Below are 19,562 nucleotides of genomic sequence, written 5' to 3'. Positions count from 1 at the left end.
ATTGTCAAACCAGTTTTACATCAAAGCTATCTATATGTTACTCCAACCAATCTTGGCTCATCTTGTGTTTGCAGGTTTTTCTGTGTACAGGCATGGTAATAATGATTGCACTCAAAGCTGCAGTGTCAGTGTTTCATTTTCAATTTCGCTTCTTGGCCATTGTGACCATTTAGAATTCACAGATGTCCTACACTGAAAACCATATTAAGTTGCACAGCAGCCTGCATGTTGCATATTAGGTTGGATCTGTCTGAAGAATTTGTTTTTCTTTATTTTGTGCAGATGGGGATACATTCAAGATGGATAGATACCTATCCTCACATCAGATTTGGGTTGCATGCAAAATAATTTTTGAAAAATGTTTAAAAAAAAAAAAAAAAAACCTGCTATGAGTCGTAATTTACAGACATGTAACTTTCAGCTGCAATGTGAATCCTAGCCCTACTTGCACAGTCCTCTGAAAAAAATTAACATATCGAGGTCCTTTTGTGTTTTCTCAGTCAATCATTATGTTAAGTCCATCTCCTCAGCATAATTTTTAAATTCACTATCTCAGTTTCAGGGTTGTGATGAACCAGAGCCTGTCCCAGCAGCAGTGTGTCCAGAATAATTACAATATTCCAAGAAAAGTGTGATAGTTGCCTCTTCTTTCGGTCGCTCTCGTTGGGGGTTGTCACAGTGGATCATCTTTTTCCATATCCTTCTGTCCTCTGCATCTTGCTCTGTTACATCCAGCACCTGCATGTCCTCTCTCACCACATCCATAAACCTCTTCTTAGGCCTTCCTCTTTTCCTCTTACCTGGCAGCTCCATCCTTAACATCCTTCTCCCAATATACTCAGCAAAAGTGTGTTAGTTACATAAAAAAGGAAATATACCAAAAACCATTTAAAAAAAAAAAAGAAAATTCTGCCATAACCATAAAAAAAGAACCAGGACAGATTGTGGATATTACATCTATTAGTAAACATGCATTGATGATGGTACAGTGATGGTGCTGAATCCTTCAGTGAATTAAAGTCACAGAAATATTTTGTTACTTTTACAGAACATACTGATTCACTTACATGGGCATGAATATTCTGAATACTGTTTGGATGTTGGGGAAAAATGTTTAGTACTTTCATATATTTATTTTCATAATTTTTGACCTTATTATTTCATTTGATAAACGTGCCAATGATTGCTTTCATACTTATGTCATTTTCTTTTTCGTTTTGCATGTTCTTTTTTGGTTTTAAACAAATGTCTTTGTTTACAATATGTCCTCCTCCTGATGAGAATGTTGCAAGTCTTGCCTAGTTTTAAAGAGGACTTGACTTTTTTAGGATTGTCTCAACAGTAAACATATAGCTTAAGCAATGAGTTTTCCAATTTCAGTTTGTCCTTGTTCATTGTTTTGCTGTCTTTGGAAGAACAAACCTCTTGCCTTGACTGCTAAAAATGCTTATACATCATAATGCGTCTGTAAAAGCCACTGAATAACAAAACAGTAATCCAGATTTTTATGCAATTTTACGAACGTACTGACATTCAGTACTATTGACACGTATGAATTTTGAATTAATCCCACCTTAACTACATTTGTGAAATACAGCGGGGATGAAGAATAAACAAAAGCATGGATCCCCACTTTTAATGAGCACCTTAGTCATATATATACACTCACCTAAAGGATTATTAGGAACACCTGTTCAATTTCTCATGAATGCAATTATCTAATCAACCAATCACATGGCAGTTGCTTCAATGCATTTAGGGGTGTGGTCCTGGTCAAGACAATCTCCTGAACTCCAAACTGAATGTCAGAATGGGAAAGAAAGGTGATTTAAGCAATTTTGAGCGTGGCATGGTTGTTGGTGCCAGACGGGCCGGTCTGAGTATTTCACAATCTGCTCAGTTACTGAGATTTTCACGCACAACCATTTCTAGGGTTTACAAAGAATGGTGTGAAAAGGGAAAAACATCCAGTATGCGGCAGTCCTGTGGGCGAAAATGCCTTGTTGATGCTAGAGGTCAGAGGAGAATGGGCCGACTGATTCAAGCTGATAGAAGAGCAACTTTGACTGAAATAACCACTCGTTACAAACAAGGTATGCAGCAAAGCATTTGTGAAGCCACAACACGCACAACCTTGAGGCGGATGGGCTACAACAGCAGAAGACCCCACCAGGTACCAGTCATCTCCACTACAAATAGGAAAAAGAGGCTACAATTTGCATGAGCTCACCAAAATTGGACAGTTGAAGACTGGAAAAATGTTGCCTGGTCTGATGAGTCTCGATTTCTGTTGAGACATTCAAATGGTAGAGTCAGAATTTGGTGTAAACAGAATGAGAACATGGATCCATCATGCCTTGTTACCACTGTGCAGGCAGGTAGTGGTGGTGTAATGGTGTGGGGGATGTTTTCTTGGCACACTTTAGGCCCCTTAGTGCCAATTGGGCATCGTTTAAATGCCACGGGCTACCTGAGCATTGTTTCTGACCATGTCCATCCCTTCATGACTACCATGTACCCATCCTCTAATGGCTACTTCCAGCAGGATAATGCACCATGTCACAAAGCTCGAATCATTTCAAATTTGTTTTTTGAACATGACAAGGAGTTCACTGTACTAAAATGGCCCCCACAGTCACCAGATCTCAACCCAATAGAGCATCTTTGGGATGTGGTGGAACGGGAGCTTTGTGCCCTGGATGTGCATCCCACAAATCTCCATCAACTGCAAGATGCTATCCTATCAATATGGGCCAACATTTCTAAAGAATGCTTTCAGCACCTTGTTGAATCAATGCCACGTAGAATTAAGGCAGTTCTGAAGGCGAAAGGGGGTCAAACATCGTATTAGAATGGTGTTCCTAATAATCCTTTAGGTGAGTGTATATATGTATATGTATATAATCATATGAAAAAGTTTGGGAACCCCTCTTAATTCTTTGGATTTCATTGGCTAAGCTTTCAAAGTAGCAACTTCCTTTTAATATATGAAATGCCCTTGGAAACAGTAGTATTTCAGCAGTGAAATTAAGTTTATTGGATTAACAGAAAATATGCATCATAACAAAATTAGACAGGTGCATAAATTTGGGCACCCCAACAGAGATATTACATCAATACTTAGTTGAGCTTTCTTTTGCAAATCTAACAGCCTCTAGACGCCTCCTATAGCCTTTGATGAGTGTCTGGATTCTGGATGGGGGTGATTTTGACCATTTTTCCATACAAAATCTCTCCAGTTCAGTTAAATTTGATGGCTGCCGAGCATGGACAGCCTGCTTAATATCATCCCATAGATTTTTGAAGATATTCAAGTCAGGGGACTGTGACGGCTATTCCAGAACATTGTACTTCTCCCTCTGCATGAATGCCTTTGTAGATTTCGAGCTGTGTTTTTGGTCATTGTCTTGTTGGAATATCCAACCACTGCGTAACTTCAACTTTGTGACTGATGCTTGAACATTATCCTGAACAATTTGTTGATATTGGGTTGAGTTCATCAGATCCTCAACGTTAACAAGGGCCCCTGTCCCTGAATTAACCACACAGCCCCACAGCATGATGGAACCTCCACCAAATTTGACAGTAGGTAGCAGGTGTTTTTCTTGGAATGTGGTGATCTTCTTCTGCCATGCAAAGCGCTTTTTGTTATGACCAAATAAAAATTTTTGTCTCATCGGTCCAAAGCACTTTGTTCCAAAATGAATCTGGCTTGTCTAAATGAGTATTTGCATACAACAAGCAACTCTGTTTGTGATGTGAGTGCAGAAACGGCTTCTTTCTCTTCACCCTGCAATACAGATGTTGTGAAAATTGCACTGAATTGTAGAACGATGTACAGATGCACCATCTGCAGCAAGATGTTCTTGCAGGTCTTTGGAGATAATCTGTGGGTTGTCTGTAACCATTCTCACAATCCTGTGCATATGCCGCTCCTGTATTTTTCTTGGCCTACCAGACCTGCTGGGTTTAACAGCAACTGTGCCTGTGGCCTTCCATTTCCTGATTACATTCCTTACAGTTGAAACTGACAGTTTAAACCTCTGAGATAGCTTTTTGTAGCCTTCCCCTAAACCAGTGTTCCCCAAACTCGGTCCTGGGGACCCCCTGTGGCTGCAGGTTTTTGATGTAACTTCTGGGCTAATTAAGTGAACTGATATTTCCCAAGTTTCCTGTTTAGGGAATAATATAGAAATCAGAAAACTAAGTTTGTTAAAAAAAAATATTAAAATGTACCAAGCAGTTATATAGGAATAAAGTTTTTTTTTTTTTCTTCATTTTAACAGTATTTTCATCTTGATTTTCATTCTACTTTTCAAGGTGTTCTAATTGGTTAACTAATCCATTATTTACTAATTGGTGGGTCTGATGCTAAAGCAGTTGCAGCCTTTGATTATTCAGTGTTGTTGTCTGGGTGTCTGATTTGCTCGTTTTAAAGTCCTTATTAAGATACAATGAAGGGGGAAAAACTGCACTGAGAAAGGGCAAAATATAATGAAATCAACTAAAGAGTTAAGCATTTAAATCTACAGCATAACAAAAGCAGAAATATTTATAAATGTCTTATAAATGTAAAAATAATCATGCTGCTGTGCATTTCTGAATGTCGGGGGGGAAAAAATGCCATCTAATTAAATGAGATCAGTGTTATCAGATGTTGTCACTGATTAGGAATCTGGTTGGAACAAAAACCTGCAGTCACAGGGTGTCCCCAGGATCGAGTTTGGGAAACACTGCCCTAATCCAGGATACTGAACAATCTTTGTTTTCAGATCTTTGGAGAGTTGCTTTGAGGATCCCATGCTGTCTGTCACTCTTCAGAGGAGAGCCAAAGGGAAGCACAACTTGCAATTGGCCACCTTAAATACCTTTTCTCATAATTGGACACACCAGTCTATGAAGTTCAAGGTTTAATATGCTAATCCAACCAATTTGGTGCTGCAGGTAATCAGTATTGAGCAGATACAGGCATTCAAATCAACAAAATTACAAGAGGACCCAAATTTTTGCACAGCTAGTTTTTCACATTTGATTTAATTTCATACAACTAAATACTGCTTCACTAAAAATCTTTGTTCGGAAAACACCCCAGTACTCGGGCGTTCCTAGGAAATGAAAGACATACAGCACTGTTATCGTTTTTGTTGAAAGTAAATTATTATGCAGGCTGAGAGTTCCCAACTTTTTCATATGACTGTATATGTATATATTATACACACATGTATACTGTATATATTCTTAACATATAGAACTGCTCATTTGTGACTGTGGGCCTGGAAAATATTAAAATGTTCATGGCATTTAAAAAAGGCTTTCTTTTGTTAATGTATTACTATTCTGAAGAGAATACAAGTTAGAATTTCATTGTAACATGTAGACATGACATTAAGCCCTAACTATTCCCTAGAAATGGGATATATTCCCCTGATCTCAAGCACTGATAAAGGATGCTTATTTATATTTAACAAGTCACAAGCATTTTTTATCCAGACTTGCATTATTTATAGATGTTGCAAAAAATGTCTCAGTTGTATTTATTGCCTATCTTTTCTTGTCATTATAAAATAGGCCTCATAACATTAATCTGCTTCAAGCTTATTGAGATTTAGTGAAAGTATATACAGTACAAGGGTGGTGCAGTGGTAGCGCTGCTGCCTCGCAGTAAGGGGACCTGGGTTCGACTTCCTGGGTCTTCCCTGCGTGGAGTTTGCATGTCCTCCCCGTGTCTGCGTGGGTTTCCTCCAGGTGCTCCGGTTTCCTCCCGCAGTCCAAAGACATGCCGGTTAGGTGGATTGGTGATACTAAATTGGCCCTAGTGTGTGTTTGTGTGTGTCCTGTGGTGGGTTGGCACCCTGCCCAGGATTGGTTCCTGCCTTGTGCCCTGTGTTGGCTGGGATTGGCTCCAGCAGACCCCCGTGACCCTGTGTTCGGATTCAGCGGGTTGGAAAATGGATGGATGGATATACAGTACACTACTTGTACTTTCTATGCATGTATGACTTTTTTTCTGTTTTGGGCACAAAGTATGAAACTTTTTCAGGTGTTAATACTAATAAGTCCAGATTGTTATAGGAAACTGTTGCACAATTCAAAAATGCATATGCAAAAACTTGAGGGAAAAAAAAAACTTCAAACAGGAGTTGTTTTGTTTCAGTTAAGCAAAAACATCTGCCAATGAGGTAAGCAAAATTTATTTGATAAGATTTCTTAATTAAGTCTGTGCTGAACCTCTGGTCATAAACAATTAGCATTAAACTTTATTTGTACATGTTTGAAAGATCTTAAAACATAGATGGGTATGTGATGATAATAGGACATTTGTTAAATGTCTTTTTGCATCACGGTTAATATTGCGACAGATCCATATATAATGTATATATTGTGTTTCTATTTTGGAGGTAGATTTTTAATTTTGAAACTGTGTATATAGGTAGCAATTGCAGGTTAAGGGCATTGCTCAATCACCCAAAGGAGTGCTGGCATTTATGGGTGTTGAACTGGCAGCCTTTCCAATTGCCAGTGCAGATCCTTAGCCTCAGAGCCACCACTCCGCTTTATAATGGGTCTACTGTAAACAATTTTGCAAAAAATAAATAAATAATAATGACAGCACTTTTTCACCATCAGCCTACAAATAGTCTAAAGGCCTGCATATATTAATAATCGGCCTGTCCTTTTGTTCACATCCAATAAATCCTTTAGTCTTGTCCATTGCCCCTCTAAAATGTACTCATGTTTAGGGTGTTGTAGTGGCCTAACATCATTGAAGTGAATGGTCTGACATATGAGGCTGTCACTGATTGAGCTGCCAAAGTGGTAAGGATTGGTGAAACTAATACAGTGATACTACTAATACAAACCCTAAGCCTGTCCCTAGTCCTAGTATGCAGTACAGTATATAACAGTTATTCAGAACACCTGAAAAAACAACAATAGTATTTTCCATATGGCTCACAAAATCAGAAAATACAGTATGAAGAATACATAAAAATATATGTGTGTAGGCATTCCTTAATCTTGAAACATAACTTTCATAAGTATGTGTAATTTACTTGTGTTCTGTTATGTATACATTATGCATTAATTAAATGAATAGTTTTAGAAATAAACACTTTTACAGAATAACACTTGAAACTGTGAAGCATCAAAAATCATAAAACTTTATTCAAATCAAGATGAAATCTGTATAAGACATGGGTGTGCCATTCTGTTTCTGGATGACCTCTGTGGCTGGAGTCATTCACCTCTAACAAGTGAGAAGCTCAGTGATACCTATGAATAAATCTTCTGCACATTCAGGTTTCTTTTGGGTCATTTTTTGTTTAATAATGGTCAACCATATCAACTTTTCATTTCAGCCATTTGTTTAAGGTTTTACTTACCATGCCTTGCAAAAAGATTAAATCCCCTTGAAAGTTATCATCATTCTTTGGATTTCAATAGATAAATACACATATTCCTCCAATAAGTATTTTATTGACAACCTAAGCCTTGTAACAGCTTATACTTACGGCCAAAGTACATTTTTCAAAAGTATATTCCCTTTAAGCTTTAAAACCTTTAAGTGGCCAAGTGTTCCCAAACAAAACACATTTGTCTCTCACCTAATCTGATCAACTTGAACAATTAAGTGTCTTAACAGTAAGCATTTAGATTAAGGGCTATGAAAATCACTCTGTGTAAGGGTCATTAGCCAGGCTGTAAACCAAGTGTGAAAGTGAAGGTCAAAGTCCAGCAAAGTGATCCAAATGCACAAGTTGAGAACACTACACAAAACAATATCAAAGTGTTTGGATGTCCCGGTGGGCACCATTGGATCATTCATTGGGATGTGGATGGCATATTCTACCACCCAGTCACTCTAAAGAACGCTGTTCATCGAAATGTAGTGCCCAAGTGACACATAGGCAGGTTAAGGGAAGCAATAAAGAAGTTGGACATCACTTTGAAGGAATTATAAAAGTGAGCTGCTGAAACTGGGGTACATGTGCATGACTCCACAATAGCAAAAGTGCTCCATAACAGAGGCATATTTTGGAAGAATGATGCCATTACTCAGAAATATATCACAATATACATCTGGAGGTTACCACAGTGTGTGAGAGGAGCCCCAGCTAGAATTTTGGAGAAGGTTTTGTGTTCAGATAAGATAGAAGTTTTTAGGCAAAATATTCTGTTTAGTGCAGACCCAACACTGCTCAAGCCTCAAAAAACACCATCCCTGCAGTAAAGTGTGGTGGTGGAAATATAATGCTGTGTAAATCATTTTCATCTGACCCCTAAAAGTCACAGGAAAAGGATTAATAAAATAAAGCGAGTGAAAAGAATATCTGCTGGAAATCCTGGTAAGACTGTTGAAAGAATGGATGGTACTTAATGCAAGGAAATATCTGAAGAGAACCTGAGGCATGGGAAAAGGTTCACCTGCATTTTATATATATAATAATATATATAGAATAGGCTACCTTAGCAGAGTACTGACAGCAAGGGTTCTTTAATATTAGGAATCCAGTGATATTTTAAAAACCTGTTATTATCTATTCATTGTTATTTACGGAGTCTGGTACTGATTTAAATAAACACTGGAACCTTTATGTGGATGGTTTTTAGGGAACCAAGAATGATTTCCCTGTGATATCCCTCTGAAGAATTTATTATTTTGAAAAGTGCTCACACACAGTATACTTGGAAAAATGCGACGGTGTTTTAGATTTCTACTTTTCACGAGGAAGTAAAAAAAAATCAACTCTTCCATTCTTAGTACAGTAATTACACCAACTGTAGACTGGCTGACATGTTATTCTGTCCAGTTAAACAAGGTGCTCTATTAACGTAAGAACATCGGGAAGCTAATTAGAATGAAAGACTTCAACCACAACGGCTCCTTAGAATCAGGCTGACTAGCTTAAATCCGCCAACAGACCCAGCTGAAAATGAAAGTGTATCCTAACAACTTATGGTAATTAAATATTTGCAGATCTGCCGGTTAATTCTTTTATTTTCTTTTTTTACATAGAGCGAGTCCAATTTAGAAACAACAACATTTATTTATATAGCACATTTTCATACAAAAAATGTAGCTCAAAGTGCTTTACAAAATGAAGAATAGAAAAATAGAAGACACAATAAAAAGTAAACATAAGTCAACATTAATTAACATAGAATAAGTAAGGTCCGATGGCCAGGGTGGACAGAAAAAACAAAACAAAACAAAAAAAAAAAACTCCAAATGCTGGAGAAAAAAAATAAAATCTGCAGGGATTCCAGACCAAGAGACCGCCCAGTCCCCTCTGGGCAAAACCGTGAATGCAGCAAACAATTACAAAGTAGTTAAAAGTGTAAAATAAAATAACAGCAATTATAATAAAATAATTACTATTAAAACTAATAAAGTACTAAAAAACATGCAAATATGTAATTCAAAATCATCTGCTTTCTTCGTGGGATCTTAATCATACGTTTTGACAAATCACACATACTGATGCACTTTAGGCTGATTCACATTTTCAATAAATGTTCTTGACGTGAGTTAGTAGACGTACGTATCCCAAATACGCCCACCAGTTTTTCCAAGATAAAGCTGTGTTCGGTTATCGACGGACACACTCGAGCATAACGCTGTGACTGGAAAACTTTGTTTCAACTCTAAAGCCATCCTTTTGTCCTTCCAGGTGGGCGGCTACGAAAGCTGTTCTCTGATTGGGTTATCAAGAAGCGGGGGAGGACTCAAGCGGGCTGTTAGGATTAACCACTTAACTGCCGATCAAAAGAGATGCAGCATTGTATCGTTAAATAAGAACATTAAAAAGCGAAGTCCTTGTACATCTTCTTAAAAGAAAACGCGATGCTGCAAAGAGTAAGGCCGTTGTGGTACCTCTTGCGAGGCTCTCGAACGCTAATACCGGCTTTGCCTCGGCTGTATCACGGTGACAGTGTTGCAGCTATCGGTTCCCAGTTTGACTACAACTCGGCGCTTTTCCAGGTAGGCCTTGATTTCTGCCTCGTAACACTGTATTCACTGGGATCCGTAAGAGAACGAAGGGATGTAGGCTGTCTTGCAGGAGAGAGAGACCCGGCGAAATATCACTGTAGGGTACTTATCAGTGACACTTTAATTAGATTTTTTATTTCATTGTGCAATCTTTGTGTAATGTTAATGTTTTAAGAGGTGCTGCTTTATTTTGGTAGTTCTTCAGTGTAGGTCATTGCGTGTAGAGCTGCAAACTTGAAATCAATGTCACAGCTACGGTTGAAAGTTGCTCAGAATTATGGGACACATAAAATAATAAGAAGAATAATGGGCACGGTGAAAACAGTCCACCTTTCTGAATTCAATAATACCATTCATGAGTCGTAATCAGTCAATCAATTAATCGACTTTATTTAAAGTGCAAAATCACCACGCAGTACAGTATAAATACGAAGAAAAAACGGGGTACAAAAATACAGTAAAAAACTGAAAAACAGAAATTAAACAACGACATCAATGTTAAAGGAGTAAAAAAATAATACATTTTCACATAAAAAAAAACATGTTAAGGGATGTCAGCAAATAATGAAATGAATAATTTAAGAGACTGTTTCAAAATAATAGACCTTCCAGAATTCTAAGAAAGATTATAATGAAGTGACTAAAAGTAAGATTTTAATCTTGATTTAAAAATGTCAACTGAGTGTGCTAGGCGGTGCAGTGATACAGTTAGGAGACCCGGGTTCTCTTCCTCCGGGTACTCCGGTTTCCTCCTACAGTCCAAAGACATGCAGGTTAGGTGCATTGGCGATTCTAACTTGTCCCTAGTGTGTGCCCCGTGGTGGGTTGGCGCCCTGCCCGGGGTTTGTTTCCTACCTTGCGCCCAGTGTTGGCTGGGATTGGCTCCAGCAGACCCCGTGACCCTGTAGTTTGGGTATAATGGGTTGGATACAGCTGAGTGTGCTTCTTTAACAAACAACGAAAGGCCATTCCAAAGATGTGGTGCACAGTTGGCAAATCCTGTGTCCAGCTGATTTTCTCTCAACCGGAGGAATTACCAGGAGACCAGTATTAAGAGAGCAAAAAGAAAGTACCGGAGTCTAATTAGTTTAAGTCCATGCAAGGCCTTATAAGTTGAAAGAAGAACTTTAAAATCAGCTCAAGCTTGTACAGGTGTTACATGATCACTTTTTTTTTGTTTTTGTCAGGATTCTGAACAAGCTGTAGACTTCTAGTAAGACAACTAGGAACACCAGAAAAAGGTTATATAGTCAATTATAGAAGAAACATTTATTAATGTTTCAACATCACGCCAAGATAGAATAGATTGGATTTTTGAATTTTACTGATATGAAAATATGTTGCCCTGGTAATAACCTTGATATGAAACTGGAATGTGACACGAGTATCAAAAGTCACTCCCAAGACTTTGATAGTGAAACTTTCAGAAGTGCTACAGCCATCAATATTAACCCAAGTCTCCATATTTGGCATGTTTAACATCTATCAATGCTGTTTTGTTAGTATTTTGCAACATAAAGTTTAAACCCATACATTTTTTCAGACAAACATACCACTAAATCCTGGAGTTGGGAAATATATAGCTGTGCATCATCAGCATATAAATGAAAATGAACACCATATTTACAAATGATGTCACCAAGAGGATCTTATAGATAGAAAAATTCGGGAGTGGTCTCCTCTAGTCTTTCTCGTATACTCAGGTATGGGGATGGATATTTGAGGAATAAACTGCAAGACAATGATCATATTTTTATATTATGTACATTAAAGAGCCATCAACAACAAATCACATCCAATGAATAGCATATTGAACTATTGCTGTAAAAGTAAAGTTGAATAAATCGGACCACTTCCATTTAGCGGGAATAACTCAAAAGTTGATAGAAGTCTACATTTTGTACCTAAAACTTCTATGCAAATGTTGACCTAAGTGAAAGCAACTCAAGTTATCGTGTTTACATACACACACACACACACACACACACACACAGTGTCATAATTCCAAAAACTCGGGGAGGTCTAAAACATCGAGTTTCATCAAAATCTTGAAAGTGAATTTTTGGAGGATTCCAATACTTTCTCTAAACTTGGTATACGAGAAAGTCAAGGTGGTCTAAAACGTCAAGATTCATCAAAATCTCAACATAGAATTTTTGGATAATTACAACGCTTTTCCTATACTTTGTGTACAAGAAAGTAAAACAGCATAGGGCCAATGACAAAGAAATTAGCCTGGGGTACCCCAAACTTTGCTTCAGAAAATTCAGAGGTTGTATTATTATAACTTACACATTAAGTTCTAATTGATGAATAAGAATGAAACCACGAAACATGCACAATAAAATCTTTGTACATACAAATTATTATTGAGAACTCTTTGAGAATTTTAGACAATTAGAGATAGGTGTGGAAGAATGTAATTTACCTGTGAAATTCATTTCACCATTCGTTACTCCAAGTTGACCCATGTTTGCTATATTAGGAGCCTCATTAATCAACATTTCTTTTGTCTTCTGATATAGTGTTATCCTGTAGAATTTTGTACAGAGGAGTTTACTTTGTTTCTTGAAAAAATGGATATGTGCAGCATAATAAACCAACACTTCAGAAAGCTGAGTGTATAAGAAATAAATTTTTGTTTTCATCAATTGAGCTTAAAAGTCATTTTACACTAGATACCATGCAAACAAATAAATCAGTACATCTTTTCCGAAAGAAGGTTACAAACCATTAAATCAATACCCTTAAGAGCCCAGCACCTAGAAGACTTAGATATTGAAAATACTGGCATCTAAAGTGACATGCCATGCATTAACAGCTGAGCTGCAATGGAAGTAAAATGGATGGTCACTTTGGACTAATGAAAGAGCTCCAGTAACAATCATCAGAATTTTAGGCTACTGGATGAATATTTGGAAAACTGGTTTAATTTGTTTTTGTGTCTCACAAATTCATGCAATATTAGATTATAGATCAAGAGATGGAACTTTGTCCCCAGTGGGAAATTTGGCTTTTTACAGAGGCTCTTTAAATAAATAAATAAATAAATACATAAATAGGTAGCTAAGTAAATAAATAAATATATACATGCCAAATCAGAATGACTATAAAGCAAGAAAACTGAAAAGAAAGAAAAATTCTGACTTGGCTGTCCCAGTCCCAGTGAGGCATTATGCAGACATATTGCTGTTGGTATGAGGGAGCCCCCACAGTGTTTCTTGACACACTTTGGCTGAATGATATGTTGGGTGAAAGTCCTCAGTGTTGTTTTGTCAGAGAGAGGATGTGCAGCATTTTATTTCTTTCCTTCGCACCGACCTCCGGGGTTGCGGGGGGGTTTACTGAGAGTCAGAGTGTGCCCTATAACTGGGGCTGTACTTTTAATTAGCTTGTCGATTTGGTGAGCCTCTCTTGAAGTGATGTTACAGTACAGCACACCACAGTGTAGAAAATCACACTGGCCATCACAGAGTTATAGAAGATGTGAAGAATGTCGCTTCCTAAATTAAAGGAACACAGTCGCCTAAAGAAGAAGAGCCTGCTCTGGCCTTTCTTCTATATTCGTCTGTGTTCCCAGACCAGTCCAACCTGTCAGTAATATGGACCCTGAAGTACATGTAGGTGTGGACCACCTATACATCAATTCCTTGAATAGTGGCTGGACATAGAGGGTTTTTGGTGCAGCCAAAGTCAATAATCAGTTTCTTGGTTTTGTCAATGTTAAGATGCACAAAACTCTGTTTGCACCAAGAAACAAACTTTTCCATGCGACTCCTATACATTCTTCATCAATAAGTGCAGAACCATCTGAGAATTTATGGAGAGACATGACCTGGTGTTATATTTATAGTCTGAGGTGTATATAGTGAATAGAAAAGGAGAAAGGACTGTTCCAAGTGTTGCTCACATCTGTATCCATTGTACTTTATTTGTCCCTAAGGGGAAATAAAATTTTTATAGAAGTTAAGAAAATATATGTATTTTATACAGATATATAGCTATTATAATAAAACAATATAAAAAGCCCCCGCAACTTCACATAATAACTTCTGGCTTGGATAATACAGAGCTCCTAAGGTCAATATCAGGGTTGTAGGTGGGATTAAGACAGACCTATCCAAATGTACCACAGGTTTACATTAAAAGACATTAACCTTTAAATAGAGCGAGTCCTGTTTGTATTGTCCACGACTGAAACATATTGATAGATGTTTCTTTCCTCATTCAGAATGATTCATCATTAAAATATTAGTCCAGAGTGAATCATTTCTGTTGCTTAGTCAGCCAGAATGCTGTAACTCTCCAGTCCCCCTCCTGCCCTTTTCCACACAGTGTGACAAAACCCATCCAACATTACATTTGCATTTGTAATAAGAGGTTTTAACCATTTCTTTTCAGTACCCAAAGTGTCACAGTACCTCACGTTATCAGAAATACAGACATTTACTCCAAGTAGTTTTAGTTTTAGAGCTGGTGTGATGTTTTGTATACTTTCAAAGATTGTGAAAGATACAAGTAACATTTTATTTTCGTATTTCCAGTCTCTGATTTTTAGTATTCAAGGTCATATTGAGTTTTCTTTGTTGCAGCATGTTATAAACATACATACATTTTATTGGATCTATTTTTAAAATCTGTTTCTTCCCTTTATATTTTATATTGTTAATTCAATACCATTTTTCTATTGAACAGCCTTATTTGCAAAGTTTTGTCAATTGAGGTATTGTGTGCAGTGCCACACTGCCCTAATCTCACATCCAAATATTACTTGCTATAACTGCACTGTTAGCGTGCATGTGAAAGGCCAGTTATATATATTTTTTGTTTGTTTATTTGTTTTAGAAATCTTGAAAAACTGCTTAAAAATTCATTTCCTTTCTCCCTTAGGAAAATTATGAACGAATGAGTGCTTTAGTTACCCAGCTTAAAGAACGTGCTGAAAAAATCAGACTAGGTAAGGTAGTTTTTTTTTTGTGCATGTTAATCAGAACAATTAAACAACTAGCACTATAGTTTTGATATCTCCTTGGTAAAGCTGACTTGCTCTTAGCCTTTCTACTTGATGTTGTATTCTTCTTTTTAAAGGTGGAGGAGAAAAGGCCAGGGCATTGCACACATCAAGAGGAAAGCTGCTCCCAAGAGAACGTATTGACAGGCTGCTTGATCCAGGGTGAGATTATTTCCTTTTTGTTATTGTCAGTTATTTAAAAATACAAATACAAAATAAACAATTCTAGTTTGATAGTGGGTGGCACAGTGGGTAGCGCTGCTGCCTCGCAGTTAGGAGACCTCGCTGTGTGGAGTTTGCATGTTCTCCCCGTGTCTGCGTGGGTTTCCTCCCACAGTCCCAAGTCATGCAGGTTAGGTGCATTGACAATTCTAAATTGTCCCTAGTGTGTGTTTGGTGTGTATGAGTGTGTGTGTGTGTGCGCACCCTGCGGTGAGCTGGCGCCCTGCCCGCGGTTTGTTTCCAGCCTCGCGCCCTGTGTTGGTTGGGATTGGCTCCAGCAGACTCCCATGACACTGTAGTTAGGATATAGCGGGTTGGATGATGGATGGATGGATAGTTTGATAGTTGTTATTGTATTACTATTAAAATATTGTCACTATTTTTGTATTCAAGTATATCATATTCAAATAATTATTAAATAAAGTAAATATAACACAATAATTTAATTTTTTTTTTTCCTCAAAGCAATATCCATCTCTTACCTCTGTAAAATGTGGAAAAATTTTAAACATGAGATTGTTAGAATGGGCATCAGCTGTACTTAGAAAACAAAAGTTGTGCGTATATGTAAATATTAAAGCGCAGAATAAAATCTTAAATAGCAGTAGTGCAAGATTAAGAGGTAAATGTACAGTAAATACTACCTGACAGTTTTGTTATATAAATATGTAAATGCATGAAATGTATTCATATATAACAAGCTCAAGAAAAATTTAGATGGTAACGCACTGTTAATATACTGCTGTCAGAGCTCTAGTGTCTGGTCCAGACTAGGTTATTGAGCAGTTGTGTCTCCATTCTTGAAGAAAGTATCGTAAGACAAGGTATGTTCATTTAAAGAAAGCAATATTGCAAGAATCTGCTTTTCAGTGTAAATGCTTTATCAATATAATGAAACTTCATACTCACGCATGCTTCCATAGTTCTGCTTCATTCTATGTGAATGTTCTATTCTAACTACAAAGAGAACTATTTCATTTATGTTAGGTAGAATGCCCAGAGGGGACTGGGCGGTCCCGTGGCCTGGAACCCCTGCAGATTTTATTTTTTTTCTCCAGCCGTCTGGAGTTTTTTTCTGTTTTTTCTGCCCACCCTGGCCATCGGAACTTACTCCTTTTCTATATTAACTAATGTTGTCTTATTTTAATTTCTTATTTTGTCTTTTATTTTTCTTTTCTTCAGTATGTAAAGCACTTTGAGCTACTTTTTGTATGAAAATGTGCTATATAAATAAATGCTGTTGTTGTATGTGCTAGTTTGTAAATGTGATGCATTAGGTGAATAAGAATTATCATTTGTAATTTTTTTTTTTTTTTTTTGATTCAGTAAGTTGTTTTGGTTCTTCAGAGTGATGCCATAGGGAACTTTTTTGGTTCTCGAAAGAACCATCCATATGTAGACTCCAAAAACAACCTTTATTTATTTAGACTCTTAACAGGCCCCATAAATAACCACATGCAGATGATAATAGACCTATAACATATCAATGGGTTGATGATTTTGAAAGAACTCTTTCTACATAGAATAACACAGGCTATATTCAGGTTTTCTTAATCAGTTAGCATCCTGCTAGTTAGCCCACTATATGTTAAAGGTTTCTATTTAGTCCATATATTAGGAAAGCCCAAAGAACCAAGTTCATATGCAAAGAACTTTTCACAGAATGATATTGTTCTTTGTCAAGCAAAGGTTCTATGGGAAACCACACAACCTAGTAACATGCTATTAAAAAGCCAGTATTTTAGGTGTATAGTTATTAATCAGTCAAGTTCCACCTACAACCCACGTTATGTATTGTACCAATATTTTCATTGGGTTTAGATTCTGACTTTGTTTATTTAGGATTGATTTACATTATTCAATTTATTTCTTTTAAAACTTTACTGTGATGTAGCAATACTCATAACTCTTCCACCCTACCTAATATACCATTTTTAAGAACCAAGTCCCATCAAGTGCGGCAGCTTACATTATACAATAGAAACAAAATAGCATTTATTGAATTTATTTTATATTTGTGTAAAAGAGGTAAATTAGGAAGCATAAAACTGATTTGTTGGAGTAGCTGTCAGGTTTCATTGGAATTGATTTTCCCTGAAGAAACATTTACATTTTACATGTTTGTCATGTTTGCAGAATTGACAGTGCCCACAGAAGTACTATTGAATGTTTTGATTAGTTCTTTGATTATGGTCACATTAAATTCAACAGACTTGAATAAACACTTTAAAAACTGATCCTGGAATTCAATTTATCACTTGGATAAATTATCCTGTTGTTCTATGTTGTTTCTCCTCTGGAATAGTCCTTCATTGTGTCATCAGTCATGTGTACTAATTGTCAAGCAATTGTTGAACAAAGTGTGTTTTTATTGACTTTGAGATTCATCACTAAAATTCAGTTTTAAACTTTGCCCCTGTCAAAGTCTGGGATTTATAATTAAAAAAAATAGGTGAACTTTACTTATTGTCTCATTGTTTGTGTATGTTTGAGTTGGGGATGACAGTTTTACCTTGAGTGCCTATCAACTACAGTCACTTGGTTTAGGATGATTTATGGGCAGATGATATTCAGTGTTTAAGTGCTTATTAAATAAATAAATCATGGAACTCTAAAATATGTAATACTATCAGAAGAAGTAGTAAAGGAGAAAATACTAGTCTTTTTTGAATATCTTTGCCTACCTTTTATCTCCCCTTTAACATTAAAATTGGAACTAGAAATAAAAAATGTGCATTTTGAAGTGTAATGTCTAATAAAATTCTTAAATAATTTTAAAATCCATCCGTCCGTCCTCTTCCGCTTATCCGAGGTCGGGTCGCGGGGGCAGCAGCTTGAGCAGAGAGGCCCTGACTTCCCTCTCCCTAATTTTAATAATAAATTCTTATATAATTTTAGTTCTCTGTACAAGATGTGATCAGAGGTTGATATTTGCAGAAAATTATTTTATAAACAAATTTTCTTAAGAATTATATTTATAGTTTTATTTTGTAAAACTCTTACAGCTCCCCATTTTTGGAGTTTTCCCAGTTTGCAGCCTATGGATTATATGGCAATGAGGAAGTGCCAGCAGGAGGGATCATCACAGGCATTGGGCGAGTATCAGGGTAAGAATTCATGGTAGTATATTACTGCAGAAGTTTAAATGATCAAGACATTAACACAGTAATTAACCTTATTTGTTCTAGTTCTAATGTTGTCAATAAAGGTGTGTTTTGTCTTGGTAGAGTAATATATTACTGTGCTTTCCCCTTTTGTATAATTAATATGTAGCCTTTGTCAGAATGCCTGAAATCTCCCAGACTTACCACTGTTTTTAAGGTATTGTAACATATAACTTCTCCCCACCTTCCCTTCTACATGTATAACCTCAGGCAATTAGGTGTAGTAAAATACAAACAGGAGTTAAGTTACAATTTAAATAATGTATTATTGATAATATTCATAAATTATAACAATATGCAAAGTACATTTGAATATTGGCAACCATACAACCTGATAAATGGTGGTTTGTAGTTTCAGGTGGCACACAGACTTGTTAGTTACTTAAAATGTCTCCTAGTTAAGGCATCGTTTGTGGTCAGCTTTCTTCAGAACAGACCGCGTGTCTGTCTCAACATGGCTGCCAAGCTGTGGTCTTCATTGTGTTTGTCCTTTTCAATTCATGGTGTGAGATGGTCTTTCATCAGTATGGTAAGAGAGAGAGAGCAAGGTAAAGCAAGCAAATTTATAGGTTTTCTGTCCAACCCCTAGAGCCAATAGGGCGTTGTGGTACTTAATGGCTTTTGATACAAGACAGTTCCAAACAGCCATACTTCAGACTAATGGGTGACAGAATACCCTCACGCCTGCCCCCAAAACCATATGTTAAGGTAAAGCTTGGCAGTTAGGCAGCCTGGCTTTCCTGTAGGGTTTGAGAGAGAGAGACTGTAGCAGAGAAACACTTGCCAAACTGGTTTGAGGCACTTCCCCCAACCCTGTCATAAAATTACAAAGAAACTCATTCCTAAAAGCGGGGAAGGGGTTCTTAAACCATCAAACCATTGCTGTTATTATCTATAATGTAACACTAATATTACATTGCTTTGTCTAGTTTAGAAATAAAGATATACAAAATATTTATCAACTTGTATGCACAATTTCACATCACAACAAGGTGATATGTGACTGTAGTAGTATTATTCAGTCTCACTTACAGATTCCAAAGGTCTCATGTCTCAGGAGTTAGTTTCCATTTCCAAAGTCTAGTATGCCTAGATCAGTGATTGTCTTACTTATTACCAAACTAGAATTGTTCTTGTATCTTATCTTTTGCCAAAACGTTGTCAGCATTTTTGA

The 19,562-nt window shown here is 36.8% G+C and overlaps 1 protein-coding gene across 2 annotated transcripts in view; it reads left to right on the top strand.

The window, feature by feature from the left end:
• Positions 1-9,641: 9,641 nt before the first annotated feature.
• mccc2 (methylcrotonoyl-CoA carboxylase 2 (beta)) overlaps positions 9,642-19,562 on the top strand; it is a 71,713-nt gene continuing 61,792 nt past the window's right edge. For both annotated transcript variants that reach the window (XR_005634298.1, XM_039758472.1), the window contains exons 1-4: positions 9,642-9,982; positions 14,882-14,948; positions 15,080-15,164; positions 18,230-18,331. Coding sequence is in view for 1 of the 2 variants with exons in the window: in XM_039758472.1 (XP_039614406.1) it covers positions 9,845-9,982; positions 14,882-14,948; positions 15,080-15,164; positions 18,230-18,331 (392 nt within the window). In the remaining variant the exon portion in view is untranslated. The remainder of the gene's footprint in view (positions 9,983-14,881; positions 14,949-15,079; positions 15,165-18,229; positions 18,332-19,562) is intronic.

The sequence above is a fragment of the Polypterus senegalus genome, chromosome 7 (genome assembly GCF_016835505.1).
Source record: "Polypterus senegalus isolate Bchr_013 chromosome 7, ASM1683550v1, whole genome shotgun sequence".
In the NCBI taxonomy this organism is placed as follows: domain Eukaryota; kingdom Metazoa; phylum Chordata; class Cladistia; order Polypteriformes; family Polypteridae; genus Polypterus; species Polypterus senegalus.
This window is presented reverse-complemented; position numbering and strand designations above follow the sequence as displayed.